The 17,724-nt window shown below is 45.6% G+C and overlaps 1 protein-coding gene across 1 annotated transcript; it reads right to left on the bottom strand.

Moving 5' to 3' along the window:
- Positions 1–3,757: 3,757 nt before the first annotated feature.
- Positions 3,758–16,270, bottom strand: LOC8038078 (homeobox protein Hox-D3-like). The gene is made up of 2 exons (XM_029976271.3): positions 15,187–16,270; positions 3,758–5,669 (listed from the first exon to the last, which is right to left on the bottom strand). The coding sequence occupies exons 1-2, from the start codon at positions 15,812–15,814 to the stop codon at positions 4,954–4,956; spliced, it is 1,344 nt and encodes a 447-aa protein (XP_029832131.2). The 5' UTR covers positions 15,815–16,270; the 3' UTR covers positions 3,758–4,953.
- Between the last annotated feature and the right edge of the window lie 1,454 nt (positions 16,271–17,724).

Raw genomic sequence — 17,724 nt, 5'->3', positions numbered from 1 at the left:
TCACAGGCTGACATTCGAACAAGAGGAACCGTTACTCGACAACGCGGAGTTCAGTGAACCGCTATGTTAGTGCATGGCCTCCAAAAACGGCTCCGCGCCCCGCCAAAAAGCTTTTGAAACGCCCCCCACCCACTACATCTGCAACCAAAATAGAGCGGTCTCTTTAGAAGTAATGTTTTTAAATGTATAATTTTTGCATTTGCGATTCCTTATCAGAGGTGAATTAATTATAAAGAAAGCACATGAGGGATATATTTGTTTAACCTATCGTGGAATAGAACACTTTCATGTAAAGAAGTGAAATGTCCCGTCAATATACAAATGGATCATATCTGTACCTTCTCTTTTCAATGGATGTGTACTAGGATAAATAGATAGATTCATTTGGACGCGATCGAAAGACTTAGAAGTCAAAATACATTTATACCTTATGTTCTATGGGACGTTTGCACGCACCAGCTTAAAAATCGTTGGATATCGTTCGTGAGCCACCCCGATTTTCAGGAATGGGTTATGCTCGATTTTTTCGCCGCTACGCTTGACTCTTCCGCTGGATACTAGACAAATTTCTTGTTACTTCAAGTGACTAGCCATGTCGACAACTTCTAAGTTTGTTTACGGGAATGTGCGTGTTTTTGCATCGCGTGCATTTATCTAGTAGCCTATTGCGGCTCGGCTGTTGTAACCTCCAGTATGCTTTGGCCAGGCAACCTGGCCGGGAGTGTTCTTAATAAATCAATAAAAATACCTGTCTTTTTTAGCACTCCTCTATTTGTCCGCTTACATTTTTACTTTCGTGAAATGAAGCAAACTGGATGTTTGCAGTCTGGCGTATTCCCAACAAACAAACTAGACATCGTGCTGCATTATTTTTTGTATTTTGTGCGGGTGCCTCGCGTCAAGCCTTATAATCGGAGACCGCCGATAGTACTCCCTTTGGGGTTAGGGTATAGCTTTCTAGGGCTTCCGGGATACATAGCCCGCCCTCGCTAACCCCGGTAAATGAGAAAAGTGATGCTGCAGGTCTTATGCAACGCTTGAAGGTCACACATGCTTGGAAACCTCTGCACTCACTAGACCTTTACCTAGGCTCGAGAAAAAGCTCGTGAGTTTGCTCTCCCGCAAAACACCTGGAGAGCCTATCCCTATGATCTGCATTGTGGAATTCCTTTGAGTAGTGAGTAGAAAAAAAGAATGTTGATGTAAAACGTACATTTGTTTTGTTCTACTAAACATGACGACCACCTGTGAAGCATCATGCACAGTGCAAAAATGCGCTAGTCAGTAGGCTACCCATAACACCAGGTTAAAAAACGAGGATACTGCTCTGTCCTCGCTTCTTTAAGTACTGAATTTCGCCAGATTATGTTTAGTGTCCATGGCAGCACTTTATCGATCGGCTAAATGCAGTGTTGTAGGAGTTACCGACCAAAGATGTAACGAAATCCGTTACTCGTTACTTGCAAACAAAAGAAACGGGTTATCGACTTACCTTACTTCAAGATGAAAGGACCGTATTACCGTTACTTTTATCAACAAGATGTAACCAACGTTACGTTTGCATGGATTATGAATTAACACGTTTACTGTTTTGACGTTAGAGGTATGCATAAGCGCCATATTTCCAGAAACATTATTTACCATCCAGAGACTGAACATTTTTTTCACGGTTTTATCTAATTACTCAAAAAAAAAACAAAAAAAAACGGTAAGAAAAACGCCAACAACTCACATAACTTGGCGCTTAGAAACACGAAAAAAAAAAGTGTTATTTTTTCAAGTTTTGGGAAGAATATGTAACGAGAAGCGTTTACTACGTTTCCCATCACTCGAAATAACTAACGCAAGTACGCTACCCGTAACTGTTTTTGAAATGTAACGAGTACGTTACGCGTTACTGCAAAGAAATCAACACCCTACCGGTAACACCGTTACCTGTAACGCGTTACCGCCAAGACTGGTGAAATGTTCCTTCCGGCGTTCTTTTTTGCGGTTTTTTTTTCAGTATATTGGCCTACTTGTGTTTTTGCGTTGTGGAACGTTACGGGACATTGACGGCGGGTCGTGGAAAGTATACAATTTGAACTAGAACTGTCTTTAGTGAAGTTCGTTCAAACGGCAGAACTCCGAGCTCTGGTTGGAATGATCGGTGAGAAGACGGCAAAGCTAACTAGCTGCCTTCGTCTCCACTGCGCGTTCCGCGTTCGAATGTCGTATTCGAACGCGAAACGCAGACGTCGGGCGTTTGGGTTTTTGCATTCGAACTCGTTCGACGAGTGCAGTGTAACAAGCTCCCCAAAGCTGCCCGGTTTATTTCCCCTAAAATGCGCGATCACAAACAGCTGTCAACACCCTGAATGAACCATTATAAAAAACGAAGTTTTTTAATGTTGTCGTCCGCGGTGTACCTACGCCACTTTGTTCGTCCGTATTCATAACTTTATTTCAAATGTTTCCCAGTAGCGGTATCTGCGCTTGCTCCCCCACCCCGCTCACCTGAATGGGCCCAGCCGTCGTGTGCAGTGACTATAATATAGTTTTAATAGTTTGAAGTGCTTAATTTTTAGTTAGTGATCCAAGTACATCCCGTATGTTTCGATGATTGCGAAAGGGGCAGAAGAAAGTGACCAGACAGCGTCTGAAACTCGCTAATGGTTTGATGGCTGTCTTTGTTACAGAATTCAAAGCCTTCGAGTTTCGTCACCCTTCGACTTCCGCAACTACTTCAGATCAGTTTCGAGTACAACAAACGAACATACATCATTTGCGGCGTGAAAAGGGACGTATGAACCTACGTCTCTACACTCGAAAACATTTGGAACGTCTGCTTTTGCTCGAAGCACTCGGGGAAGTCAATGGCTGAAATCTGAGTAGAGAGCTTAACGGATGACGAAGTTCAAAACATGCTTAAACCTTAAAAAAAAAATAATAATATCTGCGGCGTTCAGCTGCAGCGTGATATGTCCCCATGCTCAGTGCCGTCACGCAGGCACTTTTTTATGTCTAAACGTATTTCTAGCTTTGTCATATTCGTCCAAGCACTTTTTGTAGATTGCGGCGAATGGAGCTCTCAAAAGTATCGAGGGAAAGTAGACATTACAGGTTTTTTTGAGTGTACAGAGATGAAGTTCGATTACACACATGTTACACGAGAATACGAGAGTCACATTTTATTGCCCCAGTAACACACAATATGCATACTCTCTAGAAGGCCTGAAAACTTTTTCACTCTGTGAAAAATGATAGATTAAAGCGTGAAAAGTAGATGAAAATAACAGAAATAAAACAAATATATATACTTTCGACGACAAGTACCCTGTGAAACACATTCATACCGCTTTCTTTCTTCTTTGTCCTCTGTTGACTGATTAAAGGAATGATTGCAGATTCTCACAGTGTACATAAAAAATAATTACCTTAATGGTTGTTGTCTCTTGTTGTTGTTTTTCGGGGGGAAGGGGGGATGGGCAGTTAATGTGTCGTCGGGATACATAGTATCGCGGCCATACAACCAATTAAAAAAAACATGCCTGAAGATCGGAAAACAGAACGCTGGCTGCATCGGTTCATAAAATCAATGCCGGACTCACGAAATGGCTACCGATGTAAGGATGCTTCTACTGAGCATTTTCGGTGTAAAATATCTACGCGTACTTAAGGTGTTAAATGTACGCTACAGGTGCCTATGATGGTAGGACGCCCGTCACTAGCATTATAAATGTCACTTAAAACAAATTATGAACTTTTCTTGAAAAAAAAAGTTAAATTAGTACTTAGCTGGTCTCGGTGTTAAAAGTGATAGGCAGCATTTTTACGCCATCCATAAATTCCGAATGCAAACACTCCATCAACTAGACAAAAACAACCAAGTAGATTGGACTCGACGCTTTCACGGTGCAGTATAAGTGTCTTGAATAATATCACCTCGTCGGAAATACATATCAAAATAATAATGTCTTTGCTTACCCTGTTATTACCAACTTTGCCTTGATAAAAAAATGCATTGACTATATACAAAAAACAAATACCGTAGACTGCGACTGAAAACAGTTCTGATGTCTGATAAAGTATATCAATCCCTCGAGCAACTGTGTATTCAATATACTTTCAAATATATCAGATGACTCCTGGGAAAAGGTTCATAAAAGTATATCGACACGAAAACGTTTCTTTAACTCAGATTGAGTAAAAAAAAAAAGAAACATGATCATAGTTTGCATTTCACCATGAAGGAATAACAATGCTGAAACGTAGTGTGCACCCTAACGACCTTTTCCGGCCTTAGAATCTGCAAAAAAAATATGAGCATGGACATAAAGTTTGATTGGTTCCAGGTGCGTATCACAATACAAAACAAACATTACAATGGGCACCTGACTTCTCAGTTCCGTTTTTACCCAAAAATGCAGTGGAATGGTCCTTGGTTAAGATAAGATAATGTCGAGTAATCTATTCAATGAACACGCGCGAAATAGGACATTGACGAGATAGCCTGTTTCGCCACACTCAGTGTGATCACTAAATTACAACAGCCGATCACAAAAGGCCACGTGGTATCATGTATCCACACATGCCCCTATAATCGTTCTTACAACGTCAGGAAGGGTTAACATATCTTGGGTTGTTCGGCACTGTTCACTCTCCACACGAGCCCGTGAGTCGAGCATCTGAGACATCGATGAACTGTTTTTCGCTTTAATGACGACATTGCCTGTCTCATCACACCAAGTACCATTACTAAATTTCAACAGCCAATCAATAAATGCCCGTGGTATCATGTATCCACACATGTCCTTACAATCGTTCTTCCAAAAGCAGGACGGGTTAACAAATCTCAAGGTGCTCTGCACTTTTCACTGTTCACACAAGTCCGTGAGTCGAGCAACTGAGACGTCGACGAAGCTCGAGTTTTTCACTTTCAAATTTTTCCAACCACCATAGGCACCAATAGTTTCAGTGGATCACGGGCAACGGGTTGACACTGTACGGATTAGACTGAGAGGGATCCCAGTACTCCCTCACGCCGATGGACCTCTGCAGGCTTGCGGAACCCTGCACGGACTGACTTCGGACGTCTTCCGAAAACGGGTCGGCGAGAGCGAGCCTGAGAAGGCTGTTGTCTCCAGAGTAGGGGACGTTGTAAACCCTCTTCCCAGCGTGTCCTTCCGGGTGAGAGTGCCTCGAACAAACATGCCTCCCGTACTCGCCCGACGTGGGAAGGCGGAGTATATCCGCCGGTTTGTCCTGGTACCGCGTATCGGAGTCTTGGCTCTGCGTGAGCGGTACACTGGGCACGGCCGCCGACACGGACGCGTGGCCCAAACAGTTGTGACGCGGCGTCACGGCTCCGAGCGACGGCGAGCCGGGCGACGACGAAGAGGTGGGGGAAGATGTGAGGTCGCACGGTGCTCCCCCGGCAGTGAGCCCCATCGCGTCGTCGGTCTTGATGCCCTTGGCACGCTGCTCCTTCTTGAACTTCATCCGCCTGTTCTGGAACCAGATTTTGATCTGCCGTTCCGTGAGGTTGAGATAGGCGGCCATCTCTATGCGCCGGGGTCGGCACAGGTATCGGTTGAAGTGGAATTCCTTCTCCAGTTCGAGGAGCTGCGAGGTCGTGTAGGCGGTTCGGGGTCGCTTGAGAGGGTTGGTATCACTGTTGACAGCAGGATCTGCAAAAAAAAAGAAACAAAGGTACATTCATTTAAGAGATATTAATGTGTAACGGGGTGCGAGAGGGGTGACTGGATTTAAATATACTTCCTCGTGAAGATTGATGGAGTACGGATGAATCAGCGATTACCGCTTCAGGTATTTTTAAATGATTGAAAGTATGGTAGCAACGGTACCTAGGAATATTTTAGTGGTGTACAGTATTTGAAGGGCCACTCATGGAACGACAAACCTATCATCTTTGCACTAGGCGTCTTGAAAAGGTTTTTGCTGTGTTGAGGTGGAGAAAAAAAATATAATCAACTTGTCTCTTCAGACAATCAGTGCTTGTTTTCGTGTGTGACAAACTTTGCTCGTATATGCCTGCTAATATGGCACAAGGGACGTTGACTGGACTTTTCCCAGCGAATGATGAACTTTTCGCATCTGGGGCGTGTAAAACACAGAATGCGATTTGTGTGGATCTTGAGAAATATCGGTATCACGGGATTCAAATATGATGTTATCAAAACCATACTGTTATTAACTAGATATATAATAACTCACTCGTTTTCTTTTGTAAAACGATGTCCCACCAGGGCAATAGGGACAGCTATAGGGTGCACTGGCGGAAACGCAACAGCAAAAGTAAAATCCCGGAGAACATTTAACCCTCTTTAAAGACGGCGATGAACCAAAGAGTCCCGAGTAAAAAAAGCACGAATTCATTAGGAGAAACTGATACCTATTGCTTATTCAGGGCAGATGGCTTAATTATGCAGTTCGACTCTAGCGTCGAGTCAGAGCTCGGCTTCGCGTTTTCTAAGACTCTGACGCCGTGTCAGGTCCGGAGCATTAGATATCGCGCCGGTCATTCCCGACCAGGGCTGCCTGTTCGTCCCTAATCGTCCTCCGGTTGATTAAGATCCTGCAGGTTGGGCGTAGCAGGTGCCCATGCTAGTTTTTAACTGGCTCTCGCTAATTGGCACACGTCGCATAGTCTACCCTAGATTCCTGGACGACTCCTTCCTCCCTCCCTCTTTTCGTTTCTCCTCCCTCGCCTCCGCTTGTTCTCCTAATTCTAAATTCGCGAGAGAGCACTTTCTCTTCTCGGCTTCCTTCTTTCTTTTAATTGAGCTCCGGTTTGTCATTGGAAGCGCGGCACTTTATTTTTTTTTTTATTAATTTATTTTTTCACCGGTTCTTTCGGCGTCCCGGTTTAAATTTTCTTCTTGGAGAGGGGCCCGAGTGCCGGCCTTGCTCGTCGCTTGCCCCGCCCGCCGAACAGCGAAACGCCATTATGCCGTATGTTTCGAGACTGCCTAACATCGGCCGGCATCTCCAGAGACGTATCAGGCAGGGCAACTCATTTCGTACAAGAAACTTTAATTAGAAGCGCTTGTGTTTTGTATGGTTGCGATTAAAGCTGCGGGCCCGGGGGAACTGCGGGGCTCACGGGGAGAGAGGGCCACGCGCTTGTGTTTCTGGCCCGTAGCACCGACAACGATGAAGTTGTTACCGGAGAGTGTCAGCTTTTAACGACGCAGGGCACGCTGAGATGGCTTCCGGAAAAAGACACAAAGGGGGTTTTTGGCCCTATAAGGGCGCGAATTGTCTCGGCTTGTCTGGGCTGTTTTGTACTTAATATTGTGCTGTTTTCTTGTTCACAAGCTCGAAACGACCTGATCATCGTTCTTCATTGAGGCTGTCGATACTTTTAATCGTCCAATGAAATGAAACACGCGAAAAAGGACCCAATGGGGAACTGTTTTATTTCCCAGTGTGAAGTCACGAGTCTGCTTTCTCTTCATATGGTCAAGTAGGGTAAGGAGTTGAAGACACAAATATGTATAACTAATATATCTAGGGGCCAATCAGACAACACTAACATTTACCACGGCACCTAGTGGCGCAAGAAGTATCGAATTTGAAACCGTAGTACGATCTTCTCCGCAACGTTTTTCTAGCAGTTTCATCGCATTTCAAGTGCATGTAGTATTTTACGAACGATTAACCTCACTTCAACGTCAAATAGGTACCTTAATTAAATCGATATATTCTATGCAAATTTGTATCGATATGGTTTGTTAATCTCGCACTTGATATTATTGCCACTTGTATTCATCCCAACCTGAAATCGTTATCTACATTATTTTCAGATATTCCACGTAAAATGCCCATACACGAGGTTAGCTAAATACAAACTTGGTAGGATCGCATAAGTGTCAAATAGGGAGGGAAAAAAATTAATAATAAATTATTATTATCATTTTATTTTTCTGGGGAGAGCAATTTAAAAACGCTTTCTCCATCTCAGCAAGTCATCGCCGCAGCTACTTTTATCAGTTAAATTCCCAGGCGTGTTCCAGCTCCGCTCTCTTAGTTTTAAAATCACAAGTCACCTCACCAGAGCGCGAGTCCTCGGTGCTGAGTTGCCCAACAACGTTTCTCCCGCTCCCTTCCACGGACACGATCGCGCGCGCAGAGCCGGCGAGCCGAGTGGCAAGCGTTTCAGCCGAATCCGCATGCACCCATTCCCCCATTTGCTCCGGCTGCCTCCAAAGAGCTCTGCAGACAACCGCATTACTCGCCGTTCCGGACTTGCTTTGAGAGCATATTCGGTTAATCCGATTACCTAAAACTCGACTACGGCCGTCCGCTGTCGGAGGCCTCGCAGCAAGCAGCATCAGGCAAGGGGTTGACTGGTTTGGCGGCCCACCAGACAACATGGTCCCCGAAGGACGCTGGAAAGGGAGGGGAAGCATGGGGAAGAAGCGCTGAGCGACGCAGACCGCAGGACAACGCCAGCAGCGTCCCCTTCCTCTTCCTTTAATTCCATTTCCCTCGGCAAATTTATCTTCCGGCGTGGCAGTGGTAGAGCTTGTGCTTTCGCCTAATCTTCTTGAGAAAGGAGTCCTTTGTTTTCATTAGGCTATCGCAGATAAATCCCTGCTCTCGTTCTCCGAGTGGGGGGTGGCCGTAACGAATCAGTTTCATCTCTTGCGCGCGCTCTCCGTCCTCGGGTCTCGGGAACTTTTCTTTCGAGCCTTCCGACGACGGGCCGCCGAAGTCGCTGTGCGTGGTGACGAAACCCTTTTTTTGGAAACAATGAAGCGCCGTATTCTAGCGGCAACCTCGTCCTTCTCGACAGAAATGATTTCGGCTTCGGTTTTCAGAGTCAGTAGTCGAAATTCAAGGCGCGTTCAAAACCCGCATTGGAGAACATGCTTTTTTCATAATCTAAATTATGAAGGACGTTTTCGAACCAGCTCACAGGTTAGATTCTCCTTTTGCTGATATTTCTCGTGTGGTGACCAGTCAGCACGGGCGAGTCACGAGGATGGGTTTTATTTCTATGAACTGGGAAAAACATTAGCTAACACTCAATGACGTTTTTTTTTTTACTTTTTGCGAGAGCAAGGGGAAAAATTCAAAAACGAAACTTCGCCCGTACGTTTAAGTAAAATTCATGAGAAATTTTTAGACTATTTCACCTTATATATGTAAAACAAAATCTGTTTCAGAGTTGGAACTGTACCATATCGATTGAGCACGACATGATGATGATAAGAATATTAATACAACTATACATTGTAATAAAGTCTTTTTTTTTTCTACGAATAGGTTTAAAATATTCGTGGTTCCAGCTCCCTGTCGGGGACTTGTAAAGATAATCTCTAGAACCTACAGAAGCATCTAGACCTAAATGAATGATGAGGCAAGAGGAAAGATTTTCTTTTTCTAGAAGTGAAGGACGACGTTTCACATGACTGCGTTATTCTCAGTGCCACAACTGAAACTTCATTTTTAGATTTTAAAACATATGCGACGAAACAAGACCAGATGGCATACTATACTGCGGATGATTTTGAATTAGGTGCATTTATTAATGCACCTAATTGGTGAAAGAAGATACGAATTCATATAGTTGTGTGCTTTAATGCAACAGCCAGGGAGGACTGATAAATAAGCACGTAATAAAATAAAGCATTATTTTTTTAGGAGTATATACGCGAAGTTACAAACTGGCAAATAAAACTGGCAAACAAAAGTTCCCACTTTTTCTTCTTTTTTTTTTCTTGCTATGCAAATTGCATACAGCACAATCCTATTCGAATCCAAATTTCATTAAAATTCTCCGAATATAGAGGACTGTCACTCTGGGCGACAACGTCGAAGCTACGTGGAATTTGACGACTCGTCCAACTTCGTGTACGACACAACACTCGACGTGCGTTACAACATTCTACTCTTTCGTCGTGTGACTTATCTAGACGTTACGCCCGTAATAAAACAGCGTTGCGCACAGAGCCCCAATTACGCCGATCAAAAAAAAAAAAAAGGCTTCCCAATTAACGCGAAGTAGACGCATGACGCCGGCACTGTGAACTGCGAGTTCCATACATACGCTGGCGTGCCAGGCATGCACTCGTCAGCAAACGAGAACATTGTCTTACCCGGCGCACACCGGGCGCGGTTTTCATTTTCCGAATTCCAGCGGAGTGAACTGCGCAGCTCCACCAGTCGTTAAAAAGGGGACAAAGATGAATGCGTCATTCGCCAAGGCAGCCGTTAAAAAAAAGGGGGTTCACCATGCCCTGTTTCACCTAACATGGACCGCAGTGGAGTTTACAAGTGGCCATCTCGTCCAACCCAACGCCGTAAGCCCATCACGTGACCTCACTTCCCGTGCGTCGAAGTGCCCAGTGGTAAAGTCACGTGACAATCACTCCGGCTTCGATTGGCTTCGATATTGTCTAAATCTAAGCTGCGAATAGCTTCTTCGTTGACTCGCTATATCCTCGATTACTTTTATACCTTGGATGTTTGTTTCTATTGCGCTATTTGAGGGTGCACTCTGTCGTGAAAAGGGTATATCTATTTAAGTTTCATAATTCGTATTATTTAGCGTCATTATATTTTTAGTATTGGCAGAACCATTGTTACCATTCTTATATATATAAAGTATATCGCTTGTTATAATTGTTATGATATGTATATAAAATATCAGGACTCCTACTGTCTTCCATTCACCCTCATGAAATGCACCGCCAGATGCGTTTAAAGTAAAATAAACGAAATGAAATGAAATGAGGGCTCGTTCGTGGCGTTCGTTCCAGTCCATCGTAAGTTAAAACCGAGTATACCCAGAGCAAGGGGAATACCGAGTGAAAAAGAAAGAGAGATAATTTTGGAAAGAAACGTGAAGGCGTCGAATAGCGAGAGAATGCCTCTCGACTTGGGCATTCCAAAGGGACGATCTCGTTCCGGCTTGTTTACCTCGTTAAACCCGCGCGGCTTGCAGATCGTATCGCGTTCCTCTCGGCGTGCTTCCGCACCGCCTCCGGTTTTAATTCAATTTCATCTTTCGCCACTGAAGCTGTTCCTCTTTGTTTCAAGAATATCATAAATAAACACACGTTCTTTTTTTTTTTTGGGGGGGGGGGGGGATAATATGTTGTATTTTGTTTTTCTGCTTTATATTGATGTGTGAGCGCGACTTTCAAGTTGCCTTCTTTTATGCAGAAGAATCAGATACTTCTCGTTTAGCGTAGCCAGTTATTTTTTGTTTCTTTCTTTGTAAGTGTGCGAGAATTCGGCATAGTCTCTTGACCCCCATTGTTCTAGGTTTTTAGATTTATTTATTTTTGCGACGGAGTACGTGTTTCTAATATGCGGTGCATTTTGCGTTGAAGTTAATTCAACTAACGAATATTGAAGATATCGGAACTGTGGGTGTAAGTAACAAGAGCACTACGGATATGGTGACCTAAATCGTAAATTTTGGTAGTGCTGGAATTTAATAATATTTTCATTTGGTTCGTAACATACCCAGGTAACATACCCATGCAACCCGAAGGGGAAAAGAAATCTACTGGAAGATTTAGACTGTTTTACACGTTTGAGGGATCAGGAAGATATAAAAATAAGATAATTAAAAATAAAACGAATGAGCTTGAGTCGTAGTGCGTACCTTACACGCGCGAAGAAAGGACAATAAAATATATGTATAGCATAATTCCTAAACACAGTGTTTCGCAAACGTCTCCCCAGCAGACATAAAATTCCTATTAACTTTTAGTTATTGGACTTTTTTTTTTTTTAACATTGCGAAAATATGGATGCAAAAGTACACATTATTTTTTTTTTTTTTCTAAGCTTCAAAACGGCTTTCCTTTTCCTTCATTTTGTGTCCTCGAGAGAATTCATTAAACGGCCCCCACGCCCCGGCGCTAGGCTGCGAGAAATATTAGTTCTAATGGCTGTTGGCAGGCCAAGCGTACATCGTTAAGCAGAAAACCGCATTCACATTCCAGCCATCTGTTCCTCAGAGGAAGGGTCAGTTTCTTAACAGTCAAGAAAAGGACAAATCCTAAAAGGAATCACATGAGAACAAAATATGTATTAGGCTCACCTTTCAACGAAGAAAAAAAAAACGAAAAAAGACAACAACAACAAACAAACTATAAGTTCATGTGAAGCATCAAAATATATGTTTTTTACTTGCTCCCTCTACATATATTTTCTTGCTTACATTATACGCTTTATTCGAGAGGAACAAACCATTATGCGTAGCGAACATGTTTGTTTCTTTTTTGTGAGTTTTTTTTTTCAGTAGTCTGGAAATTTTAGAAATACCAAAGCAAAGTATGAAACAAAAAATGGCAGCGATATTGATTTTCGGGGTGCTATAATGCATGAAATGCATGATGCCTCATAGAGAATTGGTGAGGGAATCGGTGCATCCTGTGACGTATATTCTCCCTATATATTTAGCGGAGAAACTGGATGGCTGTATAGGTCACACGATTCCACCAAAGTAAGGTTTCAAGTGATTTAGTCTGCGTTTGGGGGGGGGGGGGGGGGGGCGGGGGAGTAGTCCTAATGGCTAAATAATGCTCATTTTGTCGAAAAAATTGGCCAGTTTGTGTACGCTGTGGAAGCTTTACATTTAAAAGCAATCAATTAAACATCAGAAACAGAGGCACACATACCAACCGACGTAATCGTCTAACTTATTTTGGCCATATACCTCATGTTTTCCGCCGTGTGACCCGGCAGAGCCAGCACCCTTTCAAACCCTCGTTTTTTTTTCCTTTTTACTATTACATCTCTTGTATCCATCAGGGGCGGTGCGCGTGCACTATATATCACCATCTATCAGCACGCTTCACCCTAAATCCGGGGACACCGTTAGTGGCTTCGAGCCCGTACAGATGTATAAGAAAGGCGGTGTAACGCTTTGTAGCAACAGCGACCTCTCTTATAGTTTGCCGCCGCGATCTCGGTCGATTCGATGGCCATCGCGAGGCAAGCCTAAGTGGCTCGCTGAGCGATCCTCGGCCCAATCCTGGGCTCGAGATGGATGGACCAACGAGGTGACGGATGGCCTCTCGGCGGAGCTCCGTTCCGCCGTCGCCGTGTTACGTCAAAACGCCGGCACTCCACACCTCCGCAGGCGTGGTCGCCTGACGGATACGCAGCACTCGTAAGGGGCAGTGAACTAAGAGAAACCAGGAGAGGATGATACAACTTAATTGTGTAGCTCCTTGTGTTTTTGTTTTCTTTTCTCTGGCATTATTTACGATGACGAGTACGTGCTCTTCTCCGACGCGCTTACTAACGAACAACACATTGATTACCAACAAATCCGTTTATGAACCCGAGAGGTGGAAATACGGCTCCTGCACAGGAAAACGCTTCTCCGAAAGAAGCTTTGAGAACGTTTTAGCCATTTTAAAAGGGCGACGATTGCCTAATTGACATTTGTCGAATATACGGACACGCGGTCCACGGCGAGGGACAGGCTGTTGGATCATTTTAGGGTAATACATACTAATGATGAGATAATAAAATGTAGGCAGAAATATGCCAGTGTGATCGGAATAACATGCCGGTACGCCAAGAAATCGAGGGCGGGGAGGAGATGAGAGAGCGTGAAGACGTCAGAATGTCGAGCTCTGGTAGGAGTGAATAGTGGGTGCGTCTAACCGCTAATCATTCCAACCAGAGCTCGGAGTTCCAGTTGATCTAAATCCAGTGTACGCTGGTAACAAACAACTGAAGAAGCATTTGTCTGGGTATTTTTAAGACGTACTATTTAGTAGCCTGCGAGCCGAAACTTGGCATAACGATAACTGATCTGTGAAATATGAAATGTTATACGAAATTTCTAAATCTGGTTTCGAGATATATTAATATTGGCCAGAATTTCGGAGAGAGCTCGACATTAGGAAATAAACAATTGCAGGTAAAAAAAAAAAAGGACAGATGCCACATTAGTTTTCTACGCATTGATGGAAAGCATGAATTGCACATCAACTAAATTTCGGAAATTTTTATTCTACTACTACTACTTTAAATGTTAGCAAAGATAACTCAGCGTAGAAAGGACAACTTAAAGGAGCTATGGCTGTGTTTACATGGATGCGACCGCTGCGCATCGAATCGAAATTAGTTTATTTTGATTGGTACCAGATAAATAGAAGAGGAAGAAGTGGGAAGACAGGCTGCTAGCGATTGGTCCCTGCTCGATTCGATGCGCTACGATCGCATTCATGTAAACATAACCTATGATCCCTTCTGGTTATACTAATATCCGCATCATTCTTCACGTTGATGTGATTATTTTTTACGAACTTTGTAAGAAAAAGCTTTCCGGAAGCTAATAGGCAGAGTTACGACTGTAACAATTTCCTCGCCGAAATTACATAACTATTGTTTATTCTCCAATACGGCGTGCAAGTTCGTCTGACCCTTGCGCATCTCGTGCGTTTGTTTACCCCTTATGCTAATTCACGTGCTTCTGTTTCCCCTGACCAATACGGCGGGCCCTTGGCTGCCTTGTCAATCAATCAATCAATCAATCAATCAATCAATCAATCAATCTCTGTTTCGAGAAACACCAGTGCATAAGATCCATTGAAACCGACAGTGACTGTCGCTATCGACGGCGTCGACACCGTGTCGAAGCGTCGACTGATCAACGCCGCCCGAATGTATACACAAGCCTGCCGGGTTGTCCGCGAGCTCCGTAAGCGAGCGGACCGCTCGAAAAAGCATCCGTGTTCCGGGTCCATTAATAAGCGAGCCCCGGTCGGCTCCTGACAGCTCGCGGGGCAGTGGCGCTTTCTCGCCTCCCCGCAGTAAGCGATCCTCCACACGTGACTACTGTCTTTCCAGACGTCGTAAAAAAAGGAAGGGCCCCCGAGGGGGAACGAAGGAGCGGAGGGGTGAAAGCCTGCGCGACCCTTCAACCGCCGGTCACTAACGTTTACAAGCGCTTTAACAAATGGGACCGCGACCGGGTTTTGCCCTCTTCATCATTACTATCTGCCGCTAATGGAGCCGGGAAGCACCTTTTAAGTGGCCATAGATACAGAAACGGAGCCCCCAGGAGGAGGGCGCGGGTCGGCGGCGGCCATTCGGGAGAAACGAACTGGGGCGGAGGGAAGCCCAAAATTTATGTATCGCGCTCGGCGGGTCGCCGCGGGGAGGGGGGCACCCGAGCCGTAAACCGATCGCTCCGTTTCGTACCTGGGAGCGGGGACGCCCTGGACTTGATCGGGGGCCTCGTGTGTTGCATCCACGGGAACACGGTCTTGCCAATCGCCTCAGAGACACCGACACCACCGTTGTCGGGGTCCGGAACTCTGGCGCTTTCTTGGGCGGCGTAGGTTCCGGCGTGGTCGGTGCAGTTCTCGGCGGAAAAGCCCGTAACTGCGGTGACGACGGCAGTGGGAGCGTACGGAGTCCAGCTGTCCAGCGGCTCAGGTGTCGTCCGTGTCGCGTGTCCGAGATCGGGGCTCGAAGGCGGTTGGTACGTCGACGACGGGGACGTTGAGAACTGCCACGGAGAAGGCGTGTATGGCACGTTCGCCACTTCTTCCTTGATGTCAGCCGCGAAAGTTCCGTACGCGTCCCGGCAGCGCGCATCGTCCTGGTACGGGTCAGGGCCGAAGCCGGGGTTCGCCAAGTGGTGCTGATGGTCGTTCCAAGGCATCCCGATGAAGTTGTTTTGCGGAAAATCGACCACTCCGCTGTCCACGTCATGCAGTCGGAGATGCATCTCCTGCTGCAGATACTGGTCCTTCTGCTGTGCCGAGAATTCCCCGGTAGCGAAGCTGGCGGTCATCTCGAGGGCGTACTGATTCATGGGTGTCATTTCGTTGAGGAAGACGTCTGAAAACTGCAGCTCGCGCTGTCAACGAGAACCCTTTAGCGAGTGGCAAATTAGACTCATTCGGGGTGCGAAAGAAACGTGGTGGTGTGGGTTCCCCCCTGATGCGTGTCTTCGTCGCGGGGGACCTGCGAGAGGAAGCTGTCACGTGACGAAGGGCTAGCGTCCAATGGAGTGGCCGTCGAACAAGGACAGATCGGGGTTGCCCCTCATGTGGTCAGTGCTCCCCTGAGGGAGGAGCTGCCCGGTACTTATGGCCCGCTCGGCGGTGGCGGTGGAGGGCTTTTTCGGGAGAGCTCCCCCGCCGAAGCGAGCGTCCAGCCCCGGGCGCCGAGTCGGCAGCTGGATTCTTTGGGGGATTTTCGGAGAGGGGCGAGCGAGCGGCGCCCTCTGGTCCTCGGCTCGTGCTGGACACAAGTCAGTGAGACGGCGCAACGCCGAGGTGCGCACCTTGCCGGCGTGACTAATCCTGTCCCGTGCGCGGTCTCACAGACGGATCAGGGACCCGAGGCTCTGCGGTTCCCTGGTCTGGCGGCTTGTTACCTTTCGGAAGAAGTCCCGCACCTTCCCGTTCGACGTTTGCCGCCTAATTGGTCTTCGTAGGAAGTGGTCGCCGACTGACCTTTGAAAGATGCTGTGCCACCCTGCGGCTGTTGTTGACACGAAGCTCCGTGGGACTGATCAGCACAAATCGGTGCCGTATAAGGAACGCGCCGTGTTTGTCCAGCGGCGGCATTTGAGTACGTGCTACTTGGCTGTTCCACTGTTCCGAGAGAGGAGGCTCTTATTATAGGGGATGCCCGACGGCGAGGAGAATAAATTAAGAGTTTGTGTTCCGGTGGGTGGAAAAGGCTGCACGGATGAGGTGACAGGGACCGGGGCGGGGTTGCCTCGCTCGAGGATGTTTTCTCAGTTTCGCGTTACGTAATCACCTCTGTCATCAGTCTTTGTTGCCGGGTGGCGTGTGACCGGGCTGCTCTTTTCTTCAAATGGTGACGTGTGTTGATTGTTTCGAACGTATATTTTACAAACTCCGCATGCCTGGCAGACACGCATCTCTGTTGTGCTCGAAATGTTTAGTTTGTTTATGTTTAGATCATATACTTTTTTTGTTATTATGTTTTCGGTATAACGTCAAACCCAAGAGCTTTTTGCAGCATTTGCAATTTACCTGACGTCACTGAAATTGCATGATGCGTTTTTGGTCCGTGTCTCGGAGGAGGTGATAGATTATTTTGAAGAATGCGACTAGTTCGAGGGAGGTGTGATGCCTCCTCAATTGATGTCGAAGATCTTATTTTCACTGTTCCACATCAGGCTTTCTTTAGTGCAGTAACCATATGAATTGAGAGCAGTAGAGAAACGGGGGGGGGGGGGGGGGGGGGAGCGCCTGCGATATGATTACAATTGAAAACGAGCGTGTTGGTTAATAAATACAAAGCTTGAAAGTATAAAACAACGAGGACGAGGACGGGAACAAGACATATTTCATTTAGCAACAGCATAGAATGGCACAACGATAAAACCGCCCCCCAAAGGTTTCAATGTTTTCAAAGAGAAGTAAGAGAGAATTGTTATAAAGAAAAGGGAATTTACTGTAAATATAAAAGTAAAGCGCTGGCGTCACGACGAGGGATCACTAATCTAGTTATCTCCGATTACTTTGAATTCGACCTTTGTAATTGTCAATGATAATGAAGGTGCAGAAATATTGTTGTTTACAATCCCAAAGGGAATTGTGCTATAAGTATAAAAGTTTAAAAAGCTCTAGCGTCACGACGAGGTGTCAGTAATCTAGTCATCTCTGGTGTTAGGATTTCGACCTCTGTCAATAAGAATGCAGAAATGTTGTTGTTTAGTGAGTGTGGGACGCTTCACTCAACTCTTGTCTTTCT

The sequence above is a fragment of the Ixodes scapularis genome, unplaced genomic scaffold, assembly GCF_016920785.2.
Source record: "Ixodes scapularis isolate PalLabHiFi unplaced genomic scaffold, ASM1692078v2 PGA_scaffold0__279_contigs__length_252992795, whole genome shotgun sequence".
NCBI classification, from domain to species: Eukaryota; Metazoa; Arthropoda; class Arachnida; order Ixodida; family Ixodidae; genus Ixodes; species Ixodes scapularis.
The sequence above is the reverse complement of the archived record's forward strand: the minus strand, read 5'-3'. Positions and strand labels throughout refer to the sequence as shown.

Excerpts from the sequence above, each read along its gene's own strand:
- LOC8038078 (XM_029976271.3), bottom strand. The coding sequence starts at position 15,814 with ATGACACCCATGAATCAGTACGCCCTCGAGATGACCGCCAGCTTCGCT. Across the intron at positions 5,670-15,186 it reads CAGGGCGTCCCCGCTCCCAG|ATCCTGCTGTCAACAGTGAT; the intron begins GTACGAAACGGA and ends TTTTTTTTGCAG.